The sequence below is a fragment of the Marmota flaviventris genome, chromosome 13, assembly GCF_047511675.1.
Source record: "Marmota flaviventris isolate mMarFla1 chromosome 13, mMarFla1.hap1, whole genome shotgun sequence".
NCBI lineage: Eukaryota > Metazoa > Chordata > Mammalia > Rodentia > Sciuridae > Marmota > Marmota flaviventris.
The window spans coordinates 68,955,473-68,982,762 of NC_092510.1; the positions used below are offsets into that span (position 1 = coordinate 68,955,473).

Below are 27,290 nucleotides of genomic sequence, written 5' to 3' on the forward strand. Positions count from 1 at the left end.
CTGAGGTTGGCTCTCAATTCATGATCCTCCAACATCACCTTCCTGTACCACTAGCCGTGCCCGGCTAACAACTACATTTATTGTACCCGGCTAACAACTACATTTATTAAGTACCATTCACAGGCAAGACCCTATCATAAATTTGCCTAAAGTCATCTAGTTTAAGAGGTGGTAGAGCTAGGATTAAAACTTAGGTCTCTGAACTCCATATAATTCTTTCCATATTGCTTTCTGAGGTCACTTCACAAACAGTTCACAAAACACACTCCACAAAACAGTTGTGGATTAAAGCATATTTTCTTACTGAGTTTCAGCATGGTCTCATATCTACAAGACCTAAGTTATCCATTTTAGAGAATTAAAAGTCAAGTGTGTTCATCTATTCCTCCCATGCTCCCCCTCCCTACTCCACTATGAATCAGCCTCCTTATATCAGAGAAAACATTCGGCATTTGGTTTTTTGGGATTGGTAGGGCAGAGGGGTGGGAGGGGAAGGAAGGGGGCATGGGGTTAGAAATGATGGTGGAATGTGATGGACATTATTATCCAAAGTACATGTATGAAGACACGAATTGGTGTGAATATACTTTGTATACAACCAGAGATATGAAAAATTGTGTTCTATATGTGTAATAAGAATTGTAAAGGCAGGGGCTGTGGCTCAGTGGTAGCACACGTGCCTGGTATGTGTGAGGCACTGGGTTCGATTCTCAGCACCACATATTAAAAAAAATAAAAGATCTATCAGCAACTAAAAAATATTTTAAAAAAAAGAACTGTAATACATTCCACTGTCATATATAAATAAAAAAAAAATATGCAGGTTAGGGAAAAAAAAGTGGCTTTTGGAAGTGAAGGAAAAAAAAAGGAAAGAAAATTAAACCTAGATAGAAAGACCCACATGAATCATTAAGTCTCAGCAATTCTTCTCTTTCCTAATCTAATAAAATTGTTTATTTTAAATATTCATAAAAAGCATGTATGGACACTGTTTCATATTGCCTGTAAAGACATTTTTCTTTATCAGGAGAAAGTACCATTAAAGATGGAAGTTTTTTGATTCACACACATACACACACAAAAAAAAAAGTCAAATGAGTTGGCATATTTATGTTGAGTATTTGTGTTTTGTAAATATATTCTATTCACAAAATAGTTTGAAAGGTGAAAAATAAATTATAAAATATACAGTTAGAAGACCTTTATTCATTCCCTTTATTTTGGTCTGGAAAACAACCATAGTATACACAGATCAAGCAGGCAAGAAAGGAGAGCAGTCTCTGGTCGTTCTTGGGTCTGATGATCAAATAACAATTTCTCTTGAACCTTTATTTCCCTCCCCCATGTATTTCTGAGAAAAATCTCATCTCCCAAAATCAGCAAGGTCGGGTAGGAGTTGTAGTTCAGCAGTAGAGTGCAGGTGTGAGGCACAGGGTTCGTTTCCCAGCACCGCATATAAATGAGTAAATAAAATAAAGGTCCATCAATAACTAAACATGTACACATACATATGTGTGTGTGTGTGTGTGTACACACACATATATATATAACTTTTAAAAAATCAGCAAGGTAAAGATGGAGAAATTAGGAGAAGAACCATTTGAAGGAGACAGGGGAAACCTGGCAGAGGTGAAGAATTATCTCATTCCCTGTTGGGCAGGGTGGAGCATGCCTGTAATCCCAGTGACTCGGGAGGCTGAGGCAGGAGCACTGCAGTATAAGGTCAGCCATTAGTTCAAGGGCATTTAGTAAGACCCTGTATCCAAATTTTTAAAAAGGATATGAGAGGGCTGGTGATGTAATTCAATGGATAAGAATGCCCTTGGTTTCAATTCTCAATACTGGGAGGGGGTCATCCCTAGACTCTAATATTAACTCCAAAACACCTTCACAATTATGAAACACAATCATTTGTAATATTATTGACATAAAGTAATTTTGGGGCTGGGGATGTGGCTCAAGCAGTAGCACGCTCGCCTGGCATGTGTGCGGCCCAGGTTCGATCCTCAGCACCACATACAAACAAAGATATTGTGTCTGCCGAAAACTAAAAAAAAAAAATAAATATTAAAAAAAAAAAAAAAGTAATTTTGCCTTTTCCTTCTATTATCACTCTTAATTTTATCATTTTTTTTTTTTTTTTTGGCAGGGGTGGTGGGGGAATTGAGGATGAAACCCAGGAGCACTTTAGCATTAGGCTATATCATAGCCCTTTTTAAATTTTTTTGAGACAGGTCTCGCTAAATTGCTGAGGCTTGTTTTACTCATGATCCTCCTGCCTCAGCTTCTTTTTTTTGGTACTAGGGATTGAACCCAGGGGTGCTTAACCACTGAGCCACATTCCCAGCCCTTTTTATGTTTTATTTTGAGATAGAGTCTTACTAAATTGCTGAGGTTGACTTTGAACTTGTAATCTTCCTGACTCAGCCTCCTAAACCACTGGGATGATGAGCCTGAGCCACTGTGCCTGGCTATCTGTGCAGGTCTCTGCCTTAGTCTCTTTTGAGTTGCTGGGATTACAGGGCATGTGCCAGGGCATCTAGCTTCTTAAACTGTAAATGCTCATTTCTTAACTCTGTAGTACATATTACATTTTATGGAGCCAATTATATAATTGGCAGCCTTGGTAGCTTGCCTCTGAAAGAAGTTAAAAGTGAAATCCATGCCTCTGGATTGCTCCAATAACAAAAGAATGGAATGCTTTGGAATGCTATGAGCATACCACTTCCTCTATAAACAGTGTCTGAGCAAAGTTCACAAAGACAGTGACACCAACACACAAAACAGAGAAAGTCATTTGGAAAATCCCAATGATGGACCAACTTCTTAATCTAGCTCCAACAGAATGAGAGAGGAGAATCAAAATAACAGAGAAAAAGATTGCTTGGATTGTTCTGTACTGGAAACTACCAATGGATTAATATATTCCTGCACAGAAGACAAGGACATGGGAAGAAAGTCTCTGGAAAGTGAAGCTGGATAAGACTAAATGTTAAGCTGTTTAGATCAGTAGTAAACATGCTAAACATCCAGCCCACAGAAATATCTACTGGAAGGGTGGGCCAACAGGTTTGCTGATGAGTATCAGAAAGCTCCCAAGACCAGGTTTCTTTTGAGATAAAACGAACAGAAATAAAAACAACACAATGAAACAAAAGCACCAATAGTTTGGATATGATTAAAAATTAAAAGAAAAAAGCCCAAACCAGAATCACACAGGTTCCATTCTCAAGCCCCAAGATTTAATGTGGACTTTGGAACCAAAGAAGTATTAAGAAGAAAACATAATTTAACATAACTAATCAACTCCAAAAGTGAATCAAATTGGAATTTCCAAGACAATTCCAATTAGAAATAAACACAAGTTGCTAAGACTGCTACTAGTTTTGGGAACACATTTTCATATATTAAGATGATCTATCTAGGCTGTGCAGACAAAGAGGAAGACAGAGATAAAAATAAGAAAATGGAGTTACTTCTAAGTAAGAGTCCAGCCCACCTCCTATTGAGGAACTATCCTCAGGTTTTTTTGGAGCAGTCTAATAACCTGACACAAACCAGAAAGAGACTCTCTGCATCTCAACATTGTGCCCACCAAGTCACTGTTTAGGTTCTAGATCCAGATTTATGCAAGTGAACCCAGTAATATAAGGGTAGCATGCATTTTTATCATGATAGACATCAGCACGGACCTCACCTTGTCACTGTCATCATGACAAATGTGATCGTGATGGATGGACTGGCACTGAAAAGAAGCACCAACACTACCTATAAGAAAAAGGGAGGAAAGGTTAAGATGCAATAATTGCTTATATTTGAAGTGCTTTACCAATTAAAAGTGCTTATACATCCATTATCCCATCTAATACTCAATAACATTTATAAACTGGCAGGGTAGGGATTATCATTCATGCATTTTAACAGAAGAAAACAAAATAGAGTCTGATTCTCACAAAGTAGCAGAAAGTAAAGTGGCAGATCTTAAACTAAAACCCTGTTATTCAACCCCTAATTCACCACTCTCTACCATCGCAAGTCATCTATTTTCTAAGTAAGGCCACTTAAACGCACAGCTGTCAATAAGACAAACTTCTGTTAGTGATGAAAATAAATTATATTCCTTTTCAGACTACACATACTTTGAGGGAAACATTGACCCTATAAATTCTCAGCATATAAAAACACAATGTAACCTACAGATTTCAAATGTTTTCATTATTTTAAATGTACATACATTTAATATACCCAACCGTTTGCTAATTTGAAGAACTATCTCCTAAGAACAACTGCTCTATGAAAATAGTGATATTTCTAACCAATAGGAAAACAAACCATTATTCAATAAATGACTAGAACAATTTTATTATCCATTTTTTAAAAATTTGGTTCCTATCTCACCATGTTAAAAAAAAATGGTGGCTCAAAGATCTATGTAATGTAAAAACAATTTAAAGAAAGTTCTAGAAGAAAATGTAGGGAAAAAAAATTCTAGAAGAAAATGTTTTCTGTTTTTGTTTTTTGGTATCAGGGATTGAACTCAGGGACACTCAACCACTGAGCCACATCCCCAACCCTATTTTGTATTTTATTTAGAGACAGGGTTTCATTGAGTTGCTTAGCACCTTGCTTTTGCTGAGGCTGGCTTTGAACTCGCCATTCTCCTGCCTCAGCCTGTCAAGCCACTAAGGATTACAGGTGTATGCCATAGCGCTCGGCTAAAGAAAAAAAAATCTGCTGAAAGAAGATGCTAAACGTGAACGCCGCGATAAATGAAAAATCAGCACACATGACTCCAGACCAAAGATTACAAAAATTTTTGTCTTTATTTTAGGTAGGAGTTCAGGGACACCAAGATCGCAGAGGCAGGGTCTAAGAAGGATGCTGCTGCAAGACAAGACAGGGAGATGAGTCGTGTCCCTGTTATTATATAATAAGTCCCATTACCATGACAACTCCTGCCACAGGTCCAGTATTTTAAAATGACCAAGGGGCTACAATGGGAAGTATTCTAGTTAAGTTTTCTAAACTAACCAATGGTGGGGAGGTGGGAGATTAGATAATATTCTAATCAGGTATCATAAAGTAACCAATGGGGGCATATGGGGTAAGGTCTTTAATCAGGTCTAGATAGGGAAGAGAATGCCTCACAGCTCCGTGTATAAGATAATCATTTCCAGGGCTGGGGTTGTGGCTTAGTGGTAGAGCACTCGCCTAGTACACGTGAGTGAGGCACTGGGTTCGATCCTCAGCAACATAAAAATAAAATAAAGGTATTGTGTCCACCTATAACTAAAAATAAATAAATAAATATTAAAAAGAAGATAATCATTTCCAGACATGGGGGCCTTGAGTTTTTCTCTTGATCAGCCCACTCCACTCTGCCTAATGGAGTGTTACTTCTACCTTGACCTTCAATAAATCTGTGCTTTGCCTGTTACTTGTGCGTGTCTTGCTCACTCTTTGTTCAGGACACCAAGGACCTGGATGCCAACTGGATACCCTGATATTAACATTTATGTAAGAGAATCTTTCACTTAACCACCCCCCCCCATTAACCTAATTAATAGAGCATGCCAACTACATTACTTGGCAACCATGCTTATGAAAGAAATTATATTACCCAACAGTAGACTGGGTCTAGATGAGAAACATGATAAATATCTAGTAGAAAGCCATGTTTCTGAGCTTTCCTGAGAGTGATGGTTTGTAATTGGGCATATCCCTTCCAATCCTTGTCCTTGCAGAGGATCCTGGAAACTATGTTTATGAAGTTCTTGTAAGAGATAATCTTCTCCCATGAGAATTACAAAACTCTGGGCTCACCCAACATGAATGCCATCTCTTTGAACCTGAACTGTCAAAAGAGCACTTCTATATGAAGTATGGACTCTCGGTGCATTACTAACAAGTTGTGGTTTCTGTCCTCTATACTTCTGACTAAAGTGGTAGTAAAAGAGACCCACACTGGTTTTAACATCGGTCTGAATGGTATTTTATTTAATTTAGAGACAGGGTCTCACTGAGTTGGTTAGTGCCTCAGTGAGGTGAACCTAAGAAGTTGAACCTAAGAAGAATTCCCACCATTACCTTTGGTTGTTACACTTAAGAGATAGCATTAGTTTATAAAATTTAGAGTGCCATTAATTCATATGCCCAATTATTTCACATGACATTGAAAAATAAGGCTGCCAACTAAACTCTAACATGAATGACCGTTTAAAAAATCCTAATTTTGCTGGGCACAGTGGCCGATGCCTGTAATCTCAGCAGCTTGGGAGGCTGGGGCAGGAGTATCACAAGTTCAAAGCCAGCTTCAACAAAAGCGAGGCACTAACCAACTCAGTGAGACCCTGTCTCTAAGTTAAATAAAATACAAAATAGGGCTGGGGATGTTGCTCAGTGGTTGGGTGCCCTTGGTTCAATCCCAGGTACCCACCAAAAAAAAAATCTTTATTTTCAGGCTGGGGATGTGGCTCAAGCGGTAGCATGCTCGCCTGGCATGCATGTGGTCCGGGTTCGATCCTCAACACCACAAACAAAAAAAGATGTTGTGTCCGCCGAAAAGTAAATATTAAAAAAAAAAAATTCCCTCTCTTTAAAAAAAAAAAATCTGTATTTTCACTCATTGAAATAACTCTTTTAAACTTATTAAATGTAGATTTGTGTCATATATTCTTTTTGTGCATTCATAAAAAAATGAGAAATATACCATTCCTACAAATTCAAAATACCAGAGAAAGAATTCACATTAGCATACCAGAGAAAATTATTTACTCTTACTCATCTACTCAGTATAAATTATCATCCCCAACTCATTTTGTATGGCCAAAAGAGAGCACTAAAATAAGAAAATAATCTTACTCATAAACACAAGAATAAAAATAAATAAAATTGCAAGTAAGCAGGAAAATGAAATGTGTATAACATAGTGAGTGGGTCACCACAATCTATTCATGTTTATTTACCCAAGGAAAGTAAGACTGATCCAATAAAAGAAAAAATAAGATGCTGGAGTTGTAACTCAGTAACAGAGCACTTGTCTAGCATGCACAAGGCCCTGGTTTCAATTTCTATCACTGACAATGAAAAGTCCTAAGTACCAAGAACTAGAGTAAAAAATGAACTTTACAAGTTTGATTATGTCATAATATTTATTATCTATTTTCCTCAAAAAAATTGTCAAAAATAAATAAAAACTAAACTTGTCAGTAAGCTTAACAAGTTTTTGCCACTGGTGACAATTCTGGGGAAAATGAGATAGAGCTGACCAAGAAGGTACAAATATGGATAAAAAATAATATAAACCACAGAAGTCCCTCCAGTACTAAGTCTAGTTAACATAATTTAACATTTTCTAAACCCATGATTTGGAACAAAAAATATACAATAATGACTCTGAAACATTAAAACTGGAATTATAAAATAATAAATCAAAATGAACTATTCAAAACAAATTGTATGTATTTCAAGGGGGAGTTAGGAAAAGTTTAATTCTATTAAATTATACTCCTTTAACTAGTCCCGTATGAACACAATGTCTTATAAGTCTGAAATCAGATGGGCTAAAATAAACCTAATAATTAATAATCATAAGCACACATTTTCAAAGAGGTACTACAACAGACAACATTATTTCATCCTACACATACCCATGTATTTAATGTATCATGTTAGATTTGTTTCTATTGGATACAGATACAGAAAGATATTATATGAAACCGGAAACACTTCATATATTATATTCTAATGAGTGTAGGGAAGAACATCATATGGGACCATCATCAAAACCTTGGCCTCCAAGAGTTGGAAGGATTAATACATTATTTATCAACTTAAAAATCTCATCTCAAAGAGTGTGTTAAATAAATGAATAAGGGCTGGGGATATACCTCAGCTGGTAGAGTTCTTGCCTCACATGCACAAAGCCCTGGGTTCAATCCCCAGCACCACAAAAAATAAATAAATAAAAATAAATGAACAAGCTGGGTGCAGTGGCGTACACCCGTAATCCCAGCAGCTCAGGAGGCTGAGGTGCTAAGCAACTCAGTGAGACCCTGTCTCAAAATAAAATACAAAACAGGACTGGGGATGTGGCTCAGTGTACCCCAAAACAAACAAACAAACAAACAAAGGCTGGGGATATAACTTAGTGGTTATATGCTCATGCTTAGCATGAGCAAGATCCTGGATTCAATTCCTAGTATGGCGAAATAAACGAACAATAAATGACAAGCTGGCTGCGGGACTCACATGGAAAAATAATTAAAAATGAACCTAGAGACTGACCCTATCCATACCTTTTCACAAAAGCGAATTCAATGTTGACCATGAACCCAAATGTGAAATGTAAAACTATAATACTTTCAGATTACACAGATAAAATTTAGGTAACCCTGGGTTATATGATAAGCTTTCAGATACACACTAAGAGCACAATTCAGGGGGGAAAAAAAACTGATAAGATGAACTTCTCCAAAATTTAAAACTTCTGCTCTGTGAAATACAGTTGTTTTTTTTTTTAATATTTATTTTTTAGTTTTCAGCAGACACAACATCTTTATTTGTATGTGGTGCTGAGGATTGAACCTGGGCCGCACGCATGCCAGGTGAGCACGTTACCGCTTGAGCCATATCCCCAGCCCTTGTTTTTTGTTTTTTGAGAATTTTTTATTTGTTCTTTTTAGTTACACATGACAGTAGAATGTATTTTGACATATACACTGAGTATAGCTTCCTATTTTTGTGGTTGTACATGATGTGGAGTTACAATGATCATGTATTCATATAAGACCATAGGAAAGTTATGTCCGATTAATGCAAGCGTCTCTCCCATTCCCAGCCCCATTCCCTTCCCCAGTCCAATTCGGTGGATCTCCATTCACTCCCCCACCCCCCACCCCCCACCTATTGTGAGCCAGTATCCACACATCAGAGACAACATTCGGCCTCTAGTTTGGGGGGATTGGCCTATTTCACTTAGAATGACAGTCTCCAGTTCCATCCATTTATCGACAAATGCCATAATTTTCATTCTTCTTTATGGCTGTGTATATGTACCACAAAGACACTTTTAAAAGAATGAAAAGGGGGCTGGGGATGTGGCTCAAGTGGTAGCACGCTCGTCTGGCATGCGTGCGGCCCGGGTTCAATCCTCAGCACCACATACCAACAAAGATGTTGTGTCTGCCAATAACTAAATAACTAAATAAATAAATGTTAAAAATAAATAAATAAATAAATAAAATAAAATAAAAGAATGAATAGGCTGGGCTTGGTAGCAAATGCCTGTAACCCCATCAGCTCAAGAGGCTGAGTCAAGAGGATCCTGAGTTCAAAGCCAGCCTCAGCAACAGAATGGCACTAAGCAACTCAGTAAGACCCTGTCTCTAAATAAAATACAAAATAGGGCTGGGGATGTGGAGGTCCCAGAGTTCAATCCTTGGTACCAAATAAATAAATAAATAAATGAAAAGAAAGCCATCGACTGAGAGAAAATATTTGCAAAATACATATCTAATAAAGAACTCCCTAAAAATATTCAAATAACTCTTAAAACTCAACAAGAAAATGTACAACCCCATTTAAAAATAAGCAGTTTCTCTTTGACTTTTACCATGAGTGTAACTCATTCCTGTGGCCAGATGTGGAGATGCCTGCTTCTAATCCCAATTACCTGGGAGGCTGAGGCAGGAGGATCACAATATGGAAGCTAGCCTGGGCAACTGTATCATCCCAAAATCAAAGGGGGAGAATAAAACACCGTGTCCTTCAATACCCCTTTTCTGTTCCCAAAAACTTGGCCAAGTTAAGAGGACAATGAGGAGCAACATAACTGGTTTCCTTTGTAATACCATGTATTTTATTTCACGCAATTATGAATATTTTCCTACACAGCCTCTTGGTGGTACACACCTGTAACCCCAGCGAGTTGGGAGGCTGAGGCAAGAGGCACACAGCTTGAGGCTAGGCTGGGCTACTTATCAAAACCCTATTTTAAATAAATAAATACAAATATGGCTGGGGATATAGCTCAAAGTTACAACAAACAACCTTAGGTTAAAACCCCAGTTCTTTAAAAAAAAAAAAAAAAATACTTTCCAGGTAGGGATGTGGGAGCATTTGCCTATCATGTGTGAGATACTAGATTAGATCCCCAGCATTGGGAAGGGGTATGTGAATATTCTCCTGGAAAGGAGCCTACAGACTTCACAGACTGCCAAAGGAATTGAAGGACAGACAGACACATACGCAGCTTAAAAACTCTTTTTATTAGGGGCTGCAGTTGCAGCTCAGTGGTAGAGTGCTTGCCTAGTACATGTGAGGCAATGGGTTTGATCCTTAGCACCACACAAATATAAATAAATAAAATGAAGGTATTGTGTCCATCCACAACTAAAAATTAAGCAAACAAACAAACCTTGTAACTAGCAAAAGATGCTGGGACCACAAGAACAGACTCAATCAAAAGCACTAAAAGGGAACAGACAAGAAACATTCTGTGAAGAGTAAGAAAAATATGTGAAAATCAGGGAAAACAGCAGTGGGGAAATGAAGTCAAAGTATGGAACAAAAAATTGTATAACTAGAGAATGCAAAGAAGTCAAGGTTGAAACAGTGATGGGGAGGTGGAAAAACTTCAAAGTAATTACTAAAAACATCCTGCTGGTGTTTTTGGTCTCTAGGAACAAAGTGGCAATGTAGAGACATTACTTGTCATGTTCACAAAGACTCCTGCACTCCAAAACGTAAGGTCAATTTTTTTGTTTTTTTTTTTTTTAATACTGGGGATTGAACTCAGGGGCACTCAGTCACTGAGCCACATCCTCAGCTCTATTTTGTATTTTATTTAGAGACAGGGTCTCACTGAGTTGCTTAGTGCCTCGCTTTTTCTGAGGCTGGCTTTGAACTCAAGATCCTCCTGCCTCAGCCTCCCCAGCCCCTGGGATTACAGGCATGAGCCATCGTACCCAGCTCTGAGGATGGCTTTGAATTTGCAATCCTCATGCCTTAGACTTCAAAGTTGCTGAAATTACAGGCATACACCACCACACCTGGCTTATGTTTTTATTTTTAGACAGCATCTTCTAAGAAGCCCAGGCTTGCCTGGAACTTGCAATCTTCCTGCCTCAGCCTGGAGATTATAGGTGTGCATCATTGTATCCTGCCCTTTTGTCTTCTTATCTCCTCCCAGTACAAAACCCTTGCATCTCTTTAACAGTCAGCATCCTCTTAGATCTGCAGTGAGCCTCAACACACTCAAGCCTCAGCACAATCTTCTTTGTAGTTCTACCTTTTTCCTGGGGAAATGGCTTAGTCTGCCCACCAAAGCTACACTTCTTTCCTGTCACAGTACCATTTTCTGTGGGCATACAGAGAATTCTTGTCCTTCTTGTACTATGTCACTTTGTGGGGCTGGTGCTTTCCACGCTTCTTATAGGAAGCCCAGTGGGTTTCAGAATATTTACCATATTGGCAGGAGTGCTACTGGCATGGTAAACGCTACAACTTTATGATGATATCTCTTGCTACTTCTCCTTTCCTAGCAGGAAACTAAAATGTAAACACATACGTGTAGCGAATGATCATGTTAATATATAACAGACTTAAAATATCAGCCTTTCTTAGTGTCAGTTCCATCCAGAATTCATATCCCCCTCTTTTGACATGTAGCTTTTCAAATGTCATGTTCTAGCAAGGATAGCTAAAATATAGCAGACTTTTTTGCACACTGCTTTGTAAAAATTGTTATATTGAGATTTTGAAACATAAACATAGACTCTTTTTTCTTTTTCTTAGGGACAAAACCCAAAAAATTCATAAACCTAAGCATGTGCTCTGCCACTGAGCTACATCCACCTCCCAATCTTCTTAAATAAGCAAAAGAATAACTGTTGAGACATACACATATTCCTTGAAATCTATGTACAAAAAATCAAGAGGCGTTAAACCACAAAACTTGAACTGAAGAGTCTTCACCAAAGTCTACATATTTTTAAAGGGAAATTAACTCTTTAACTTGTCATAAAAATGTGGCATTCAGTCTGGGGTTATAGCTCAGTGTTAAGAGTATGTGTGTAGCATGCGCAATGCCCTGGGTTAAAACCCCAGCACCAAAATTTTTTTAAAAAGTAGCATTGAGTACTGTCAGAATTATTCCTCAATGTGTATATGTGAGAGAGGGGTCTTCTGCCTTCTAAAAACAACGTGTTAACCTAGAAATAGGACATGGGTTCCTCCTATTCATTTCCTAGACTCAACAGCTACCTGCCCATCATCTTGCAAAGATTTTGTTTTCTGTGGTGCTGAGGATTGAACCCAGGACCTCACACATACTAGGAAAGTGATGTACCATTGGGTAGATCTCCAGGTCTGAAAAGACTGGTTTATAAAAGTGAAAGGTTTGAACTACAAAACTCAACAATGGGAAGGGCAATTGCACCAACCTAAGTACTATATACTTTCTCAGACCTATTCTGAAAAACCAAAAGAAAGGGGCCAAAGTTTTAATAAATACACACACACACACACACACACACTTGTTTAAAAAAAGATAGATCTTTTGTTTTATATATAATATATACTTTATATATTTGTCATATGTATGTATTTATATGTTAAATATGTAGATATATTTTAATTGTATTTTTTTTTTAAGAGAGAGAGAAAACTTTTTAATATTTATTTTTTAGTTTTTCGGTGGACACAACATCTTTGTTTGTATGTGGTGCTGAGGATCGAACCCGGGCCGCACGCATGCCAGGCAAGCACTCTACCACTTGAGCCACATCCCCAGCACTTAATTGTATTTTTTTAAAGTCAATTAAAAAGATCAATAGTTGCTAGGGACAACAGAAAAAGGAGGTATGAATAGGTGAAACAGAACTTTTTAGGGCACTGAAATTATACTATATGACATTATACTGTATAATGGTAGATACGTGTCATTATATATTTGTTCAAATCTGTAGGATGTGTAAACAAAGAGTGAATCCTAGGCTGGGGTTGTGGCTCAGTGGTAGCGTGCTCAATCATCTAGCACGTGTGAGGCACTGGGTTCAGTCCTCAGCACCACATAAAAATAAAATAAAGGTACTGTGTTCACCTACAACTAAAAAAAGATTTTTTTTTTTAAGTGAGCCCTATTGTATACTATGGGCTATAAGTGATACTGATGTGTTAATGTAGGTTCATCAATTGTAATAAATGTACCACTGTGGTGGTGAAATCTTTATAATGAATGGGAAGGCTAAGCTCATGTGGAGCAGAGTCTATGGGAGCTCCTCTTAATTTTGCTGTGAACCTAAAATGACCCTCAAATATAAAAATTAAAAACAGGGGCTGGGATTGTGGCTCAGCGGTAGAGCGCTCGCCTCGCATGGGCAGGACCGGGGTTCCATCCTCAGCACCACATAAAAATAAAGGCATTGTATTGTGTCCATCTACACCTAAAAAAATAAATATTTAAAAAATAAATAAATAAAAAACAAGTGTAGCTGACTAAAATTTATCTTATCAACAAAAATCCCTGAGTCTTTAACAGTACTCAATAAAAAGAAAAGGAAAATCTTTGCATCTTAAAGTATGTACTTTAAAGAGCTTTTTATTTCAGTAACTAAAAAACCAGGCATTCTTCCTTATCTTTCAGGATAACCATACAACTGGTTTTATTTACAAAATGATGCCAGCTAAAATATGCAGAAGGAATTTTAAAATTAGAAAACATCATTTTGCAAACCTAATAAAATTACTTGACTGATCCAGCCAAGAATTATCAAAAAGATAAAATTATTTTGTTAGGTAAATGGCTGATGGGGATTTGTTAAGTGCCAAAGTAACACTATAGAGATTACTGTTAGCTGCAGGAAGAGCCTTACAATAAAGATCTTAATCCAGTGGTCAATCTTAACATCATATAATGTGCAGTACTAGATTATATATTAGTTTAAAAAACAGTTAAAAAGTTTAATCTTGTTATTAAGTGCCAGTACAAATCCCTAATGGCTTCAGAAAAAAATGTCTTTGGAGAAGGCAGATGAGACCAACCCATGAGCACTGGCCTTCCTTGTCTATGAAATTCCTCGGAGACAAAGACTCTCCCCTCTACCCCATCCTTCCCCCAACATGCATATAGGTTAGGGAGACAGAATTATTGACCTAAGCTGGCACTAGAGGGACACAAGGTACAAAAGGACTGAATCCCCATGCCTTAGTGATCTAACCAGGCCTTCCTATATACCAGTTAAGTACACAAGCTGATGAACAAGGTTTGGACCAATTACTCTCAATACATCATAAGAGCTCAAAGTAGTAAACTTGGAGTCACATGTGAGGTGTGACAGAAGTTATATCTCAAATTGGGTCCCAATGATCAATCCAAAGGACAAGCTAGCAAAGTGAAATTCAACCATATATTGTTGGCATATAAATTTATGAAGTCCCTCAGGCTAAAATTGATATTGTAAAAGATACAAATCTTACATTGTATTTAGAACCTTTAGGACATTAGTACAAGCCCTTACACATATCCCTCCCGCCCCCGTTTTTTTTTTTTTTTTTTTTGGTATCCAGGATTGAACTCAGGGGTGCTTAACCAGTAAGCCACATCCCCAGACCTTTTTTGTATTTTATATATAGACAGGATCTCACTGAGTTGCTTACTGCCTTCCTAAGTTGATAAGGCTGGCTTTGAACTCGAGATCCTCCTGTCTCAGCCTCCCAAGCTGCTGGAATTACAGGCATGCTTCACCACATCTCGACATAATAGGTTATTCTATACCTATTCGTATATTGGCCTGAAATTTAGTCCTGTTTTCTAAAGAATTAAATACAACCTCTTCCCAAATTTATTTTGTTTATTCATTTTTTTATGTGGTGTTGAGGATCGAAGAACCCAGTGACTCACATGTGCGAGACAAGCACTCTGCCACTGAGCCAATACCCCAGCACCCCCCAAATCAGTCTTTGAGCCAAATAATAGATACCAGTGCTAAAAAAGCACTTAATCAATAATAAAGAATTAACCAGCTACATGTTTTCTGTATTGACAGTGACAAGCAGACATTTTTTTTTTTTTTTTAAATACAGTCCCAGGAACAAGGCAGTAACTGTCACTGCAATTACTGTCCAAAAGCAGAACGGCGCTTAAGTCTAATTTTGGTTCTGTTCCCATTTACTGTGCTTTCAAGATTCTTTTCCTTTCACTTTAGCATAAATAATTTTTTAAGCTTGATTTTATAGCAGGACATGAAAACATGTTGAGCCTTATCTAATACTTGGCCCAGAGGTTGCTAAATTCTGGGACATACTCTCCCTGGGTTTTAGTTATTGATTTACCTATCCAGCTGAGTCTTAACTGCATCTGCAACTAGCTGCCTTCACAATTGTTACTGGGATATCAGGGTTTCTGGTTGGTCACAAAGAAATATGCTAAGAGGATTTCAAGTCTTTTTTTTTTTTGGCGGGGGGGGGGGGGTACCAGGGATTGAACCCAGGGGTGCTTCCCACTGAGCAACATCCACAGCCTTTAAAATATTTTATCTAGAGTCACAGTCTCACTAAATTGCCAAGGCTGGCTTTGAATTTGAAATCCTCCTGCCTCAGCCTCCCAAATTGCTAGGATTATGGATTCCAAGTCTTAACAGTCAACTAACAATTTCCATTCCAAAGATTCAAATATCATCCAATTGGTAATACTCAACTTTACTCAATGTTTTAAGCCTTTTCCAAATGTACTTACAACAAAATACATTACAGTGCTTTTAGAAAGTTTTCCTAAAATTTAAAGGACAAACTAATGGCTCTATTATATAATACACTTAAAGACATTACTAATGTTAGGTAAATCCTGATAAGTAAATATGCAGTAAAAACTAATATCACTCTCGAGGTTCACCCTGCTTATTTGCTATTACAATAAGGTTTTGATGCTTTTACCTACGTAAAGCGAAAAATCCAATTTAAGATTCTTGCATTTTCTTTTATACCATCTTATTGAGATATAATTGATCTATTACACAATTCATCTATTTAATACACAATCCAATTTTTTAAATATAGTCAAAGTTGTGCAATAATAAACATTTACCTCATTTTCCCTTTCCCTAAACCCTTGACAACCATCTGCCTATTATGAGTATTTCATATAAATAGAATCATAAAATATGTGGTCTCTGTGATTGGCTTCTTTCATCTAACAAAATGTTTGCAAGTTTCATTCCTCATTATAGCCTATATCAATTCATTCCTAACTAAATAATGCTGACTTCACTTAGGTAATATTATGAATAATGTTGTTTTGACATTTATCAAAAAGTTTTTGTATGGATGATGTTTATTTTCATTTCTTGGCTTATGTGAACTTCAGGAGCTGTTCTAAGAGTTAAGAAGATTGAATGTATGAAAAAGCAAATGACACAGTGCCCGGCACATAGCAATTCAAGAAAAATAATTATAATTAACGTTTCTATTCAAACCAAGGCTTCTAATTTGCCTGTGAGAAATGCCTAAGTCTTAAAATTAGCCTACAGGGACTGGGGTTGTAGCTCAGTGGTAGAGAGCTTGCCTGGCACGTGTGAGGCACTGGGTTAGATTCTCAGCACCATATAAACAAGTAAATAAATAAAGGTATTGTGTCCATCTGCAATTAAAAGATATTTTTTTTTTTTTGAGAGAGAGAGAGAGAGAGAATTTTAATATTTATTTTTTAGTTATCGGCAGACACAACATCTTTGTTTGTATGTGGTGCTGAGGATCGAACCCGGGCCACAGGCATGCCAGTCGAGCACGTTACCGCTTGTCCACGTCCCCAGCCCCTAAAAGATATTTTTTGAAAAATCAACATACTACAGTGATGCAAACACATCAATGTTTATAACAGCTCAATTCACAACAAACAGCTAAATTTTGGAACCAACCTAGATGCCCATCAATAGACAAATGGATAAAGAAATTGTGGTGTATATACACAATGGAACATTACTCAGTCTTAATGAAGAATGAAATTATGGCCGGTAAATGGATGGAATTGGAGAATATTAAGCAAAATAAGCCAATCCCAAAGAAGCAAAGGCCAAATGTTTTCTCTGATATGCGAATTCTAATTCATAATAAGGTGGAGGATAAAGGTATTTTAGACTAGACCGAGGGGAGTGAAGGGAGGGGAGGAGGCTTTGGAGTAGGAATGATAGAATGAATCAGACATTATTACCCATGTGCTTATATGATTACATAACCTGTGTAACTCTGCATCATGTACACCCAGACAAATGAGAAGTTATACTCCATTTATGTATGATGTGTCAAAATGCATTCTACTGTCATGTATAACTAATTAGAACAAATGGAAAAAAAAAAAAAAGAATGCCAAAGTCCTTAATTTTTGCTGGAACTCTTTCCAATGTATTCTTCTTCTAGCATGGTGCACATTTCCTGGCTCACAGCAGGCACTAACTAAATGCAGAAAATAAAGAAACACAGGGCTGTGAATGTAGCTCAAAGGTAGTGAGCTTGCCCAGCATGAGCAAGGTCTGGGATTCATTCACATCGGAAGTATGTTATGACCTGATATTTCCACCCTAAAATGACAAGGCACAGGTTTGACAATTTATCAGCAATAAACAGCAAGTATTAGAACCAAATAAAACCCAATGGGATTGAAGTTAAGCATGAAATACTTCCTGAGAAAATTTGAATATGACAGAGATACTAAAGATGACAAAGATACAGACAGCAGACATAGGAAGTAGATTTTGTGGTCACGTGTCCCTAATTTCACATAATTTAAAAAAATAATAATAATGGTTGCTAGAGCTGGGGGTGTTGCTCAGTGGTAGAGCACTTGCCTGGCACAAGTGAGGCACTGAGTTCAAGCCTCAGCACCACATAAAAATAAATAAATAAAATAAAGGCATCGCATCAATCTACAACTAAAAAAAATTATTTAATTAAAAATAATGGTTGCTGGCACACGTCTATAATCCCACCAGCTCGGGAGACTGAGGTAGGAGGATCACAAGTTCAAAGCCAGCCTCAGCAATTAGCAAGGCCCTATGCAACTTAGCAAGACCCTCAATAAAATATAAAAAGGGCTAGGGATGTGACTCAGTGGTTAAGCAACCCTAGAAATCCCCAGGACCAAAAAAAAATTAATGATGATGATGGTTATATGTGCCAGACACGGGGATATATACATGTAATCCAGCAGGAGGAACTCAAGTTCCAGGACGGCCTCAGTAATTTAGCAAGACCCTAAGCAGCAACTTAGTAAGACTCTGTCCCAAAACAACAAAAACTAAAAAGGCCTGGGGATGTATCTAGTGGTAAAGTGACCCTGGGTTCAACCCCCAGTATCACAAGTAAATAAATGAATAAATAAATAATATTTACTAAATACATAATTAAACAATTTTCATTTGTTTCACTTTTTTCCTTGTTAATAGTTTTGCAAATAAATTGCACCATCAGACTTTGTACACAATTTGAGTACTGTTAACTGGTCACACTATACATATGAAGGCAATAAAAACTATACTGGTATAGAAATGCTTGTGAATAAATCAGAGATAGGGATGAGAGGCAATGCAAGAAGTCAGTTCATGTTAAAAGTCAACACAGCTGGTGGCACATGCCTGTAACACCAGCAACTTAGGAGGCTGAGGTAGGAGGATCCCAAGTTCAAAGCCAGCCTCAGAAATGGTGAGGCACTGAGCAACTCAGTAAGACCCTGTCTCTAAATAAAATACAAAATAGGGCTGGGAATGTGGCCCAGTCATCAAGTACCCAGTACCCTACCCCAGGGGGAAAAAAAAGGAGGCAACAACAGAAAGACCTAGTGATGGTGAAGTAGAGGGAAAAGCAACTTGTGAAAGACTCTCCTACAGCAAGGAAGCATGTGATTCTCTGAAAGTCAACCTACAAAACTCCTTAATCCAACTTTCTAATTTAGTACTTCAGACTATCAGCTGATCTCAAGGAATGTCACTTTAAAAAAATATACTATCAGCTAACACTTTTCTCTACAAAACATAACTTAAATGTGTCACCTGAAGTAACAACCTAGAACAAGATATATAGGTAGACTTGTGATTTTCCTGCCTCAGCCTTCCAAGTCACTGAGATTACAGGCGTGTACCACTATACCTAGTTGGAGACTTCACCTTAAGTGGAATGGCAGAGCTATTCCCACTCGGTGCACTACTAGGACTTGAATTGGCTGGTTCTTTCACACTCATTCTGCTTATTATCTAGTCCTGTCTTCCCTTCCTTCTTTTTCCTCTCCCACCAAACAGAATTTTGGCTCTTGCACAGGAAAGTCCACCAAACTTGGTGATGTACTAAGAACCCTTGTGTTTTGGGGGCATGTGTACAACTGAGCCTCTGCTCATGTCAGGGAGTTTCTCAGAGCATCAGCCCGGTCCACGTTCTAACCATACTAACAGACTCCATGCTAGATCTCTGGACTTCAAGTACAAACTCTGGCAATGTTTTACTGATTTGTGTTAAATGAAAGATTAATTTCTGTTCCTGGATATAGAGGGAAAGGAGCTGGGAGAAATAGCTCATATGTTATAAGAATTCTCCCAAAATCTGTAAAAGTTGAGGACAATAAGAACTCAACATGAGAGTTTTTATCAATGATAATTTACATCAAATGCTTCCTTCCTCCCTATGTTTCTTGGAAAGAAACTGGGGACAAGGGAACAGTTCAGGAAAAATTTATTTTTTGTATTAAAATTTAAAAACTATGGGGCTGGGGATGTGGCTCAAGCAGTAATGTGCTTGCCTGGCATGCGCAGGGCGCTGGGTTCGATCCTCAGCACCACATAAAATAAAATAAAGATGTTGTGTCCACCAAAAACTTAAAAAAAAATATTAAAAACTTCTCGCAAAAAAAAAAATTTAAAAACTATTAAGTTTAAATATTCCAAGAGACAGATTACATCCTTGTGATTAAGTATAGCAAGAAATGTTGACTCTAGAATCTCAACCCTGAGACTAAATAATTTAAACACCTCTCCTCTGTGCTGCCATACACCTCTGCACCCATCTGTCACAACACATCACAATGCTTCATATATCCTTCTAAGCTAGCTATCTGAGCAGAAGCCAAGACTTAGATGTTTGGATATATAGCCTAACACAGGGCTGAACACAAAGTAGGTGTTAAAAAATTCTGAATGTAAAGCCACAATATGCATTTATGTACTATGAATTTAGGAGATGAAATTCTGCTACCTGTGAATATTCCAAATTAGCAATAAATAGCTACTTATCTCGAGTTCTTGAGGTGTGGACATCTGGTAATATCTGATACTAGTAAATGTTCAGTAACAAACAACCTGCTAAAGTAGACACTAAGAAGAAAATATACTCCCAAAGAATTATGATGAAAATACAAGTTTTTAAATATAAAATGAACTTGGATGCTCTGTTACCACACTTAGTATTCAAAAGAATTATTGAATAAATAACAAAAATGTAAACATCGAAAGGAATAGACAATTCCAACTCTCATTTCCTTTCTCTCAAACCCTTGACTTAGGACCCAGATCAAGAAGAATCTGAGATTTTTAACAATGGAAAAAAAGTATTAACTATATTGAGGCTAAATAGAATTCAACTGTACTTCATAACTAGATTTTATTTCATCATGTGCATAACTACTATCATGGATAACCAAGAGCAGTAACTTCTACCCTCTGAGTTGTTCTTCATTAGAAACATAAAGAAGGTTTGTTTTTTTGTTTTTGTTTTTGTTTTTTAGTACTTGGAATTGAATTCAGGATGCTTTGCCACTGAGCCACATCCTTGGTCCTTTTTGTTTTTACTTTGAGTCAGGGTCTCGCCAAATTGCTGAGGCTGGCCTCAAACTTAGATCCTCCTGCCTCAGTCTCCTGAATTACAGGGACTAGAGGTGTGCACAACATCTAGCAAAATGGCGATTCTTCTCTGAAATATGAAACCTATACAGCAGCACAGAAAAGAACCCTGCAAATCTAACTCTACCATTTTATACTGAGCCTAAAACAGAGGTCCACAGAGGAAAAGTGACTTGCCCCTAGGGATACAGAAAGTTAATGGCAAAATGAGGATAGAACAGGTCTTAAGGCCTAGGCCAGTGATTTACTATTACAAACTACCACCCTGTAGCTACTATCTGTGTTCACTGTGATAGACTATATCAAGGTATTATTCAACTGTAAATGTGAATTAACTAGAGTTCTCAAAAGAACTACATATTCTAGTTGTTTTAATTTTCTGGTTACCAGAGATTGTACTGGACAGAGAACCCCATAATTATCATGAGTAAAAAGAAAATTAGAAAAAGGGGAAAAATAGACTAAATAGTAGTTATGTCCTTAGATATAAAAATAACCTATATTCTTTTTGATAAATCTTTCCTCTAAAGTAGTGGCGTAGTATAAACAGTCCAGTCCTACCACTGACTGTCTAACGTTATTCAAGTCAATGTTTCTGCAACTGAGTTTTCACATCTTCAAAATGAAAAGGATGAGCTTGATAATGTAAGATACCACCCTGCTCTGAAACTCATAACATCTAGAACACTAAGCATAATTTCCTATACTTTTCAATGTTCTCCAGAAAGGGCTTGCCTCTCCTCCCAATCCAAGTATATGATTACCTCATGTTGAAACAAACCTGGAAGATAAACAAGTTTAAAGAAATTACATCTGGATCTCCTCTACAAATATGTATACCTCTCAACAGTGGTTTTTGGTAGAACTTTTTTTTTTTCTTTATCATCATTAATGAAGGAACTACTCAGAGACTAGGCATGGTTTAAAACATTTAGGGATCCTACACTGACTGTAGGGGGAGGGGTTGCTCAGCTGATGGAAGGAAGCTTTCCAGTCTCCTCACTATATCAAGAGTGCCAACATTATGTTTTATTTTTTCATGGTTTCAATATCATTTTTGAAGCTCACTGATTTAAAAGGATACACTAGGAGTTCTCTGCAGACGGTAGGTAGTGTGGCAAACACATTAGCTCTTTTCATAAGAGCCATACTAAAGAATTCTCTCAAACATTTATATACTATCATAAACTACCATGAGTTTAATCCCTTTTTTTTATTGTGGTAAAACATAAAAATGGTTAAAATGGTAAAGTTCATGTTAAGTGTATAGCTCAGGGATGTTAATTACATTGACGATGTTGTGCAACCAACACCACTTCCCATTTCCAAAACTTTTTCATTACCCCCAAACAGAAAACCTGTAATCTTTAAGCAATAACTTACCATTCTCATTCTTTATTTTTTTAAATAAAGTCTCAGAAGCCTTAATAACTTCAAAATTATTATATGCTGCCACCAGGTGGCAAGAGTATGTCATGGCTGACCACAATTGGGAGGGAGGGTAGAGAATTTCTTGTGCCTTTACAAAAATCTTTATAATGGTAACTTCATTCACTAAAACCACAGATATATAACCATACTACATCTTTAATTCCAGTAAAAAAAACACACACACACACACACAATAAATCAGAATTAATGGTACACAACTGTAACCACAGCTTTCTGAGAGGCTGCAGCAGAAAAACTACAAATTCAAAGCCAGCATGAGAAACCTGGGAAGAACATGTCTCAAAATTTTAGCCAGGTCATGGCCAGCCTCAGCAATTTAGAGAGACACTGTCTCAAAATAAAATAAAGGGAGGCGGGAGGCTGGGATGAAGCTCAGTAGTACAGAGTCCCTGGATTCACTTCTCAGTACCACAAAAATAAATGAAATTTTTAAAAGGTCTGAGGATGTTGCTCAGTGGTAGAGCACTAACAATATACCTAGGCTGAAGAAGGAGGATCACAAGTTCAAGGTTAGCCTGGGCAACTTGACAAGACCCTAACTCAAAATAAAAATTTAAAAACAGGGCTGGGGATGTGTATCAATGGTAGATTGCTTGCCTAGCATGCCCTGGGTTCACTCCTTCAGACCCTAAAAAGAAAAAACAAAAAGCAGCATGCCTAACTTCAAGACTTATATGACCACATTTAACAATCCCTAATAGATCTAAGCAAGACCAATGACTTCTGTCATCACAAAACTGAGAGACAATGAAACATCATGGATCTCCTGATGGAAAAAAACAACATTTTATAATATATTTTTGCATTTCCCCACATACAAAAAAATTATGACTGAGTCTAATTAAACCTCTCATTCTAAGCAACCAATGTAGAGTAAAGAGAGTGGACAGAGGGCTGCAAAAACAGACACCTTAAGAATGTAATGAACAAAATTCTGGTTAGAAAAATACACAGAGGGCTGGGGGTGTAGCTCAGTGGTAGAGTGCTTGCTAGCACATGTGAGGCACCGAGTTTGATCCTCAACACCACATAGAAATAAATAAAGGTATTGTGTCCATCTACAATTAAAAAAAGAAAAATACATGTTGAATATTTTAAGTATTAATTTTAATGAGCTTTAGTAAGATATAATTCACATATCCTAAAATTCATCATTTTAGAGTTTTATTAGTTTTTAGTATACCCACAGAATTGTGAATCACTCACCACTAATTCCAGAGCATTTTCATCACCTAAAAAGAAATGCCCAACAATCAGCAGTCACTTCCCTTTTCTTTCCCTCTAAGCTAACCACTATTTACTTCCTGTCATGATGAAATTGCCTGTGCTGGAATTTCACATAAATGGAAACACACAATATATCATCTTTTGAATATGACTTCTTTCATTTAAATGTTTTATTTTTAGTTGTAGATGGATATAATACCTTTATCTTATTTTTATGTGGTGCTAAGGATCGAAACCAGTGCCTCATATGTGTGAGGCAAGCACTCTACCACAGAGCCACAACCCCAGTCCATCATTTAACATGTTTTCAAAGTTAATCCATTTTGTGGCAAGTATCAAACCTTTGTTTCTATTTACTAATAATAGTACATTGAATGGAGATGGCACATTTTGTGTATTGATTTATAAGCTGATGAACATACAGATTCTTTCCACATTTTACCTACTGTGAATAATGAATGACCTTGCAAACATTTGTGTACAAATTTTGCACAGGCTTATGCTTTCAATTTTCTTAGGCATATACCTGAGAGTAGAATTGCTGGATCTATGGTTACTCTTGCTTAACTTCTCAAAAACAAAACTGCTTTCCCAAGTGGCTGCATCATTTTCCATCCCCATCAGCAGTTTGAATGATCCAATTTCTCCACATCTTTCATAACACTTGTTGTCTTTTATTATAACCATCATAGTAAATATGAAGTAGTATTAATTTTTAAGTGTTACAATGATGCTGTTATCATTATAATATGTATACTATTAGGAAGACATGCTGAAATATTTCTGGCTAAATAATATTATGTCTGGAATTGTTTCAAAATTATATATAAAGTAGGAATAAGAAGAGTGGGTGAAGGTAATAAAATTGTTAATCTAGTAACAATTTTAGGTGATGAATACAAACAAGTTCATTATACAAATGTCTACTTTCCTATATGTTTGAAATTTTCCATAACAAGCATAAAAATGTATATAGACCATGTCGTGCATTTTTTTAAAGTATTTTTTTCATAAGTTGATGAGCCTTTATTTTATTTATTTTTATGTGATGCTGAGAATTAAACCCAGTGCCTCATACATGCTAGGCAAGTGCTCTACCATGGAGCCACAACCACCCCAGCCCTATTTCATGTATTTTTAAACTCTAGAAAACAGAGTAGTATACCTGTGACATTATTTCACATCAATAGTGAACAAATATATTATAAGTATTCTTTAAAATCTGAGGAAGTCAGACACGGATTTGAGGCTTGCAACCAGTGACTCAGGAGGCTGAGGCAGGAGGATCACGAGTTCAAAGTTAGCCTCAGCAAAAGCAAGGTGCTAAGCAACTCAGTGAGACCCTCTCTCTAAATAAAATACGAAATAGGGCTAGGGATATGGCTCAGTGGTTGAGTGCCTCTGAGTTCAATCCCCGTACCAAAAAATAAATAATAAAATAAAAATAAAATCTGAGGAAAAAGTCTGATGTCTCATAAGTTGATTTTAAATATTATAAATCAAAAGCAAAATTTCAAGGTTATGTATTTATGCCAGTTAACAAAAACTAAACCTCATTAGCTACAAATGTGAAATAGATGGGTGTGGTAGCACTTGCCTCTAATCCCAGCAACTCAGGAGGCTGAGGCAGGAGGGTCACCAAATTTGAGGTCAGCCTCAGAACTTAGTGAGACACTGTCTTCCAAAAAAAAACAAAGACTGGAGGACAGGGATATAGCTCAGTGGTAAAGTGCCTGCCTCATATGCATGAGGCCCTGGGTTTAGTATTGGGGGGCAAAGGTAAGACTGGGCATAAAACTCAGAGGTGAAGTATCACTGGGTTTAATCCTCAGTATCAAAACAAAAAACAAATGTGAGAACAGCAAATTTATCAGTATTCAACTCCCACATAAAGGAATAAATTCCTATATAGTAGTATTTATTTTATCTCAATTGATAGGTGTTCTAAAAGTAAACACAACTCTACAAAAGAATGAACTCCCCACTATCTCCAATAGGAGGAAACTAAGAGGTAGTAAAAGTAAATAAATCAATAACTTGAACGTACACTCGTTTCTCCTTAAGTAATTTTTTTTTTCATATTGCCATTTGCCAAATCACAGAAAAGGTAGCCTAGTAATTTTTTGTTCCCCTCATAATAGTAAAACTACTCATTTGGGATCATTTTCATTTTTATTTGTTTTTATTTTTTCAACGGACAGATAAAATTGTACGTAATTATTGTGTACAAAATGTTTTAAAGCACATATACATTGTGTAATGGTTAGATCTAGCTAATTTAAGAAATGACCTACTTCTTATTGTTGTCATTTTTATGGTGAGAATAATTTTTCCAGCATCACAGGAAGAAGCTCCATCTAGACAAATTTTTCTTTGTTTTTTGTTTTTAAATACATTTATTTCATTTATTTATTTTTATGTGGTGTTGAGGATCAAACCCAGGGCCTCGCATGTGCCTGGCGAGCGCTTTACTGCTGAGCCACAACCCCAGCCCCCCCAACAAATTTTCTTTATTAACACTGATCCAACAAATAATTATTTCAAATATCTTTACTTAAATTATTCCAAAAGATAATTATGCATTTCTATGCTTTAGAAATCATTAAATGCAATGTTTTCTTAAATTTTTCATGATAATCATTATTAACATCAATTAGATGCCTTTTAAAAAAATGCTGACTTCTGTAGAATTAAGAGAGAAAAAGATTATTTTCTTTCATTAATCTCAAACCCTTGGTTTTTCCCTTCAAGTACCTGTCCTAGGCTCTGTCTTGCCAGTGAAGACCTGGCCAGGTTGAGAGTTTCTGAGTCACTTCCTGCAATTCACCTGTCAGCCTACTGAGCATATTGAATCTAATGAATGCCCACTGCTTCTCCATTTCTGGAGCGCTCAATACTCAATCTCCTTAGTTCCCGAATTGTTATATCCTATATTATGTCAAAATAGGAAAATAAACAGAGTTGGGTTGACCACTGTGCTGACCTATTTAATGGTAGATATGTTTTAGAATTATAAAACCTATGAACCCTAATGATCTTCAAAATGATAAGAACTCAATCTCCCTGTTTTATAGATGAGGGAAAGTCCAGGAAGATTAAGTGATTCACCCAAGATCAAGAGTTGTTTAGTGGAGGTTGGGAGGAAGGTATTATTAGAACTGCTGATTTCTAATCCAACTGTTTTTTGTACCATTTTCATCAATACACATTTTACAAGATTATGGAATAAAGTACAAGCTAATAATACCATTAGAAAGCTGGGTGGGGCTGGGGATGTGGCTCAAGCGGTAGCGCGCTTGCCTGGCATGCATGCAGCCCGGGTTCGATCCTCAGCACCACATACAAACAAAGATGTTGTGTCTGCCGAAAACTAAACAATAAATATTAAAAAAAAAAAAAATTCTCTCTTTCTTTCTCTCTCTCTCTCAAAAAAAAAAAAAAGCTGGGAATATGGTTCAGTGATAGAGCACTTGGCTAGCATGCTAAAGACCCTGGATTCAATCCCCAAGACAACAAAATAAATAAAAAACATAAGGGAGCCAAAATTTACCCTAATTTTTCTTGTGTGTATGGTACTGGAGATTGAACCCAGTATTTCACACATGCTAGGCAAGTGCTCAGCCACTGATCTATGCCCCCAGCCTTATCCCAATTCTTTAAATACATAGATGACAGTCCTACCAGGAATAAAAAGCTAGCGAATTACTAAATTCTAATTTCTTCTAGATGAATTTA

At 36.9% G+C, this 27,290-nt stretch overlaps 1 protein-coding gene across 2 annotated transcripts in view; it reads right to left on the reverse strand.

The window, feature by feature from the left end:
• Nucleotides 1–27,290, reverse strand: part of Rnf38 (ring finger protein 38) — a 129,254-nt gene that overhangs the window by 76,268 nt on the left and 25,696 nt on the right. For both annotated transcript variants that reach the window (XM_071600749.1, XM_071600748.1), the window contains exon 2: nt 3,698–3,768. In XM_071600749.1, coding sequence (XP_071456850.1) covers nt 3,698–3,768 — 71 coding nt within the window. The remainder of the gene's footprint in view (nt 1–3,697; nt 3,769–27,290) is intronic.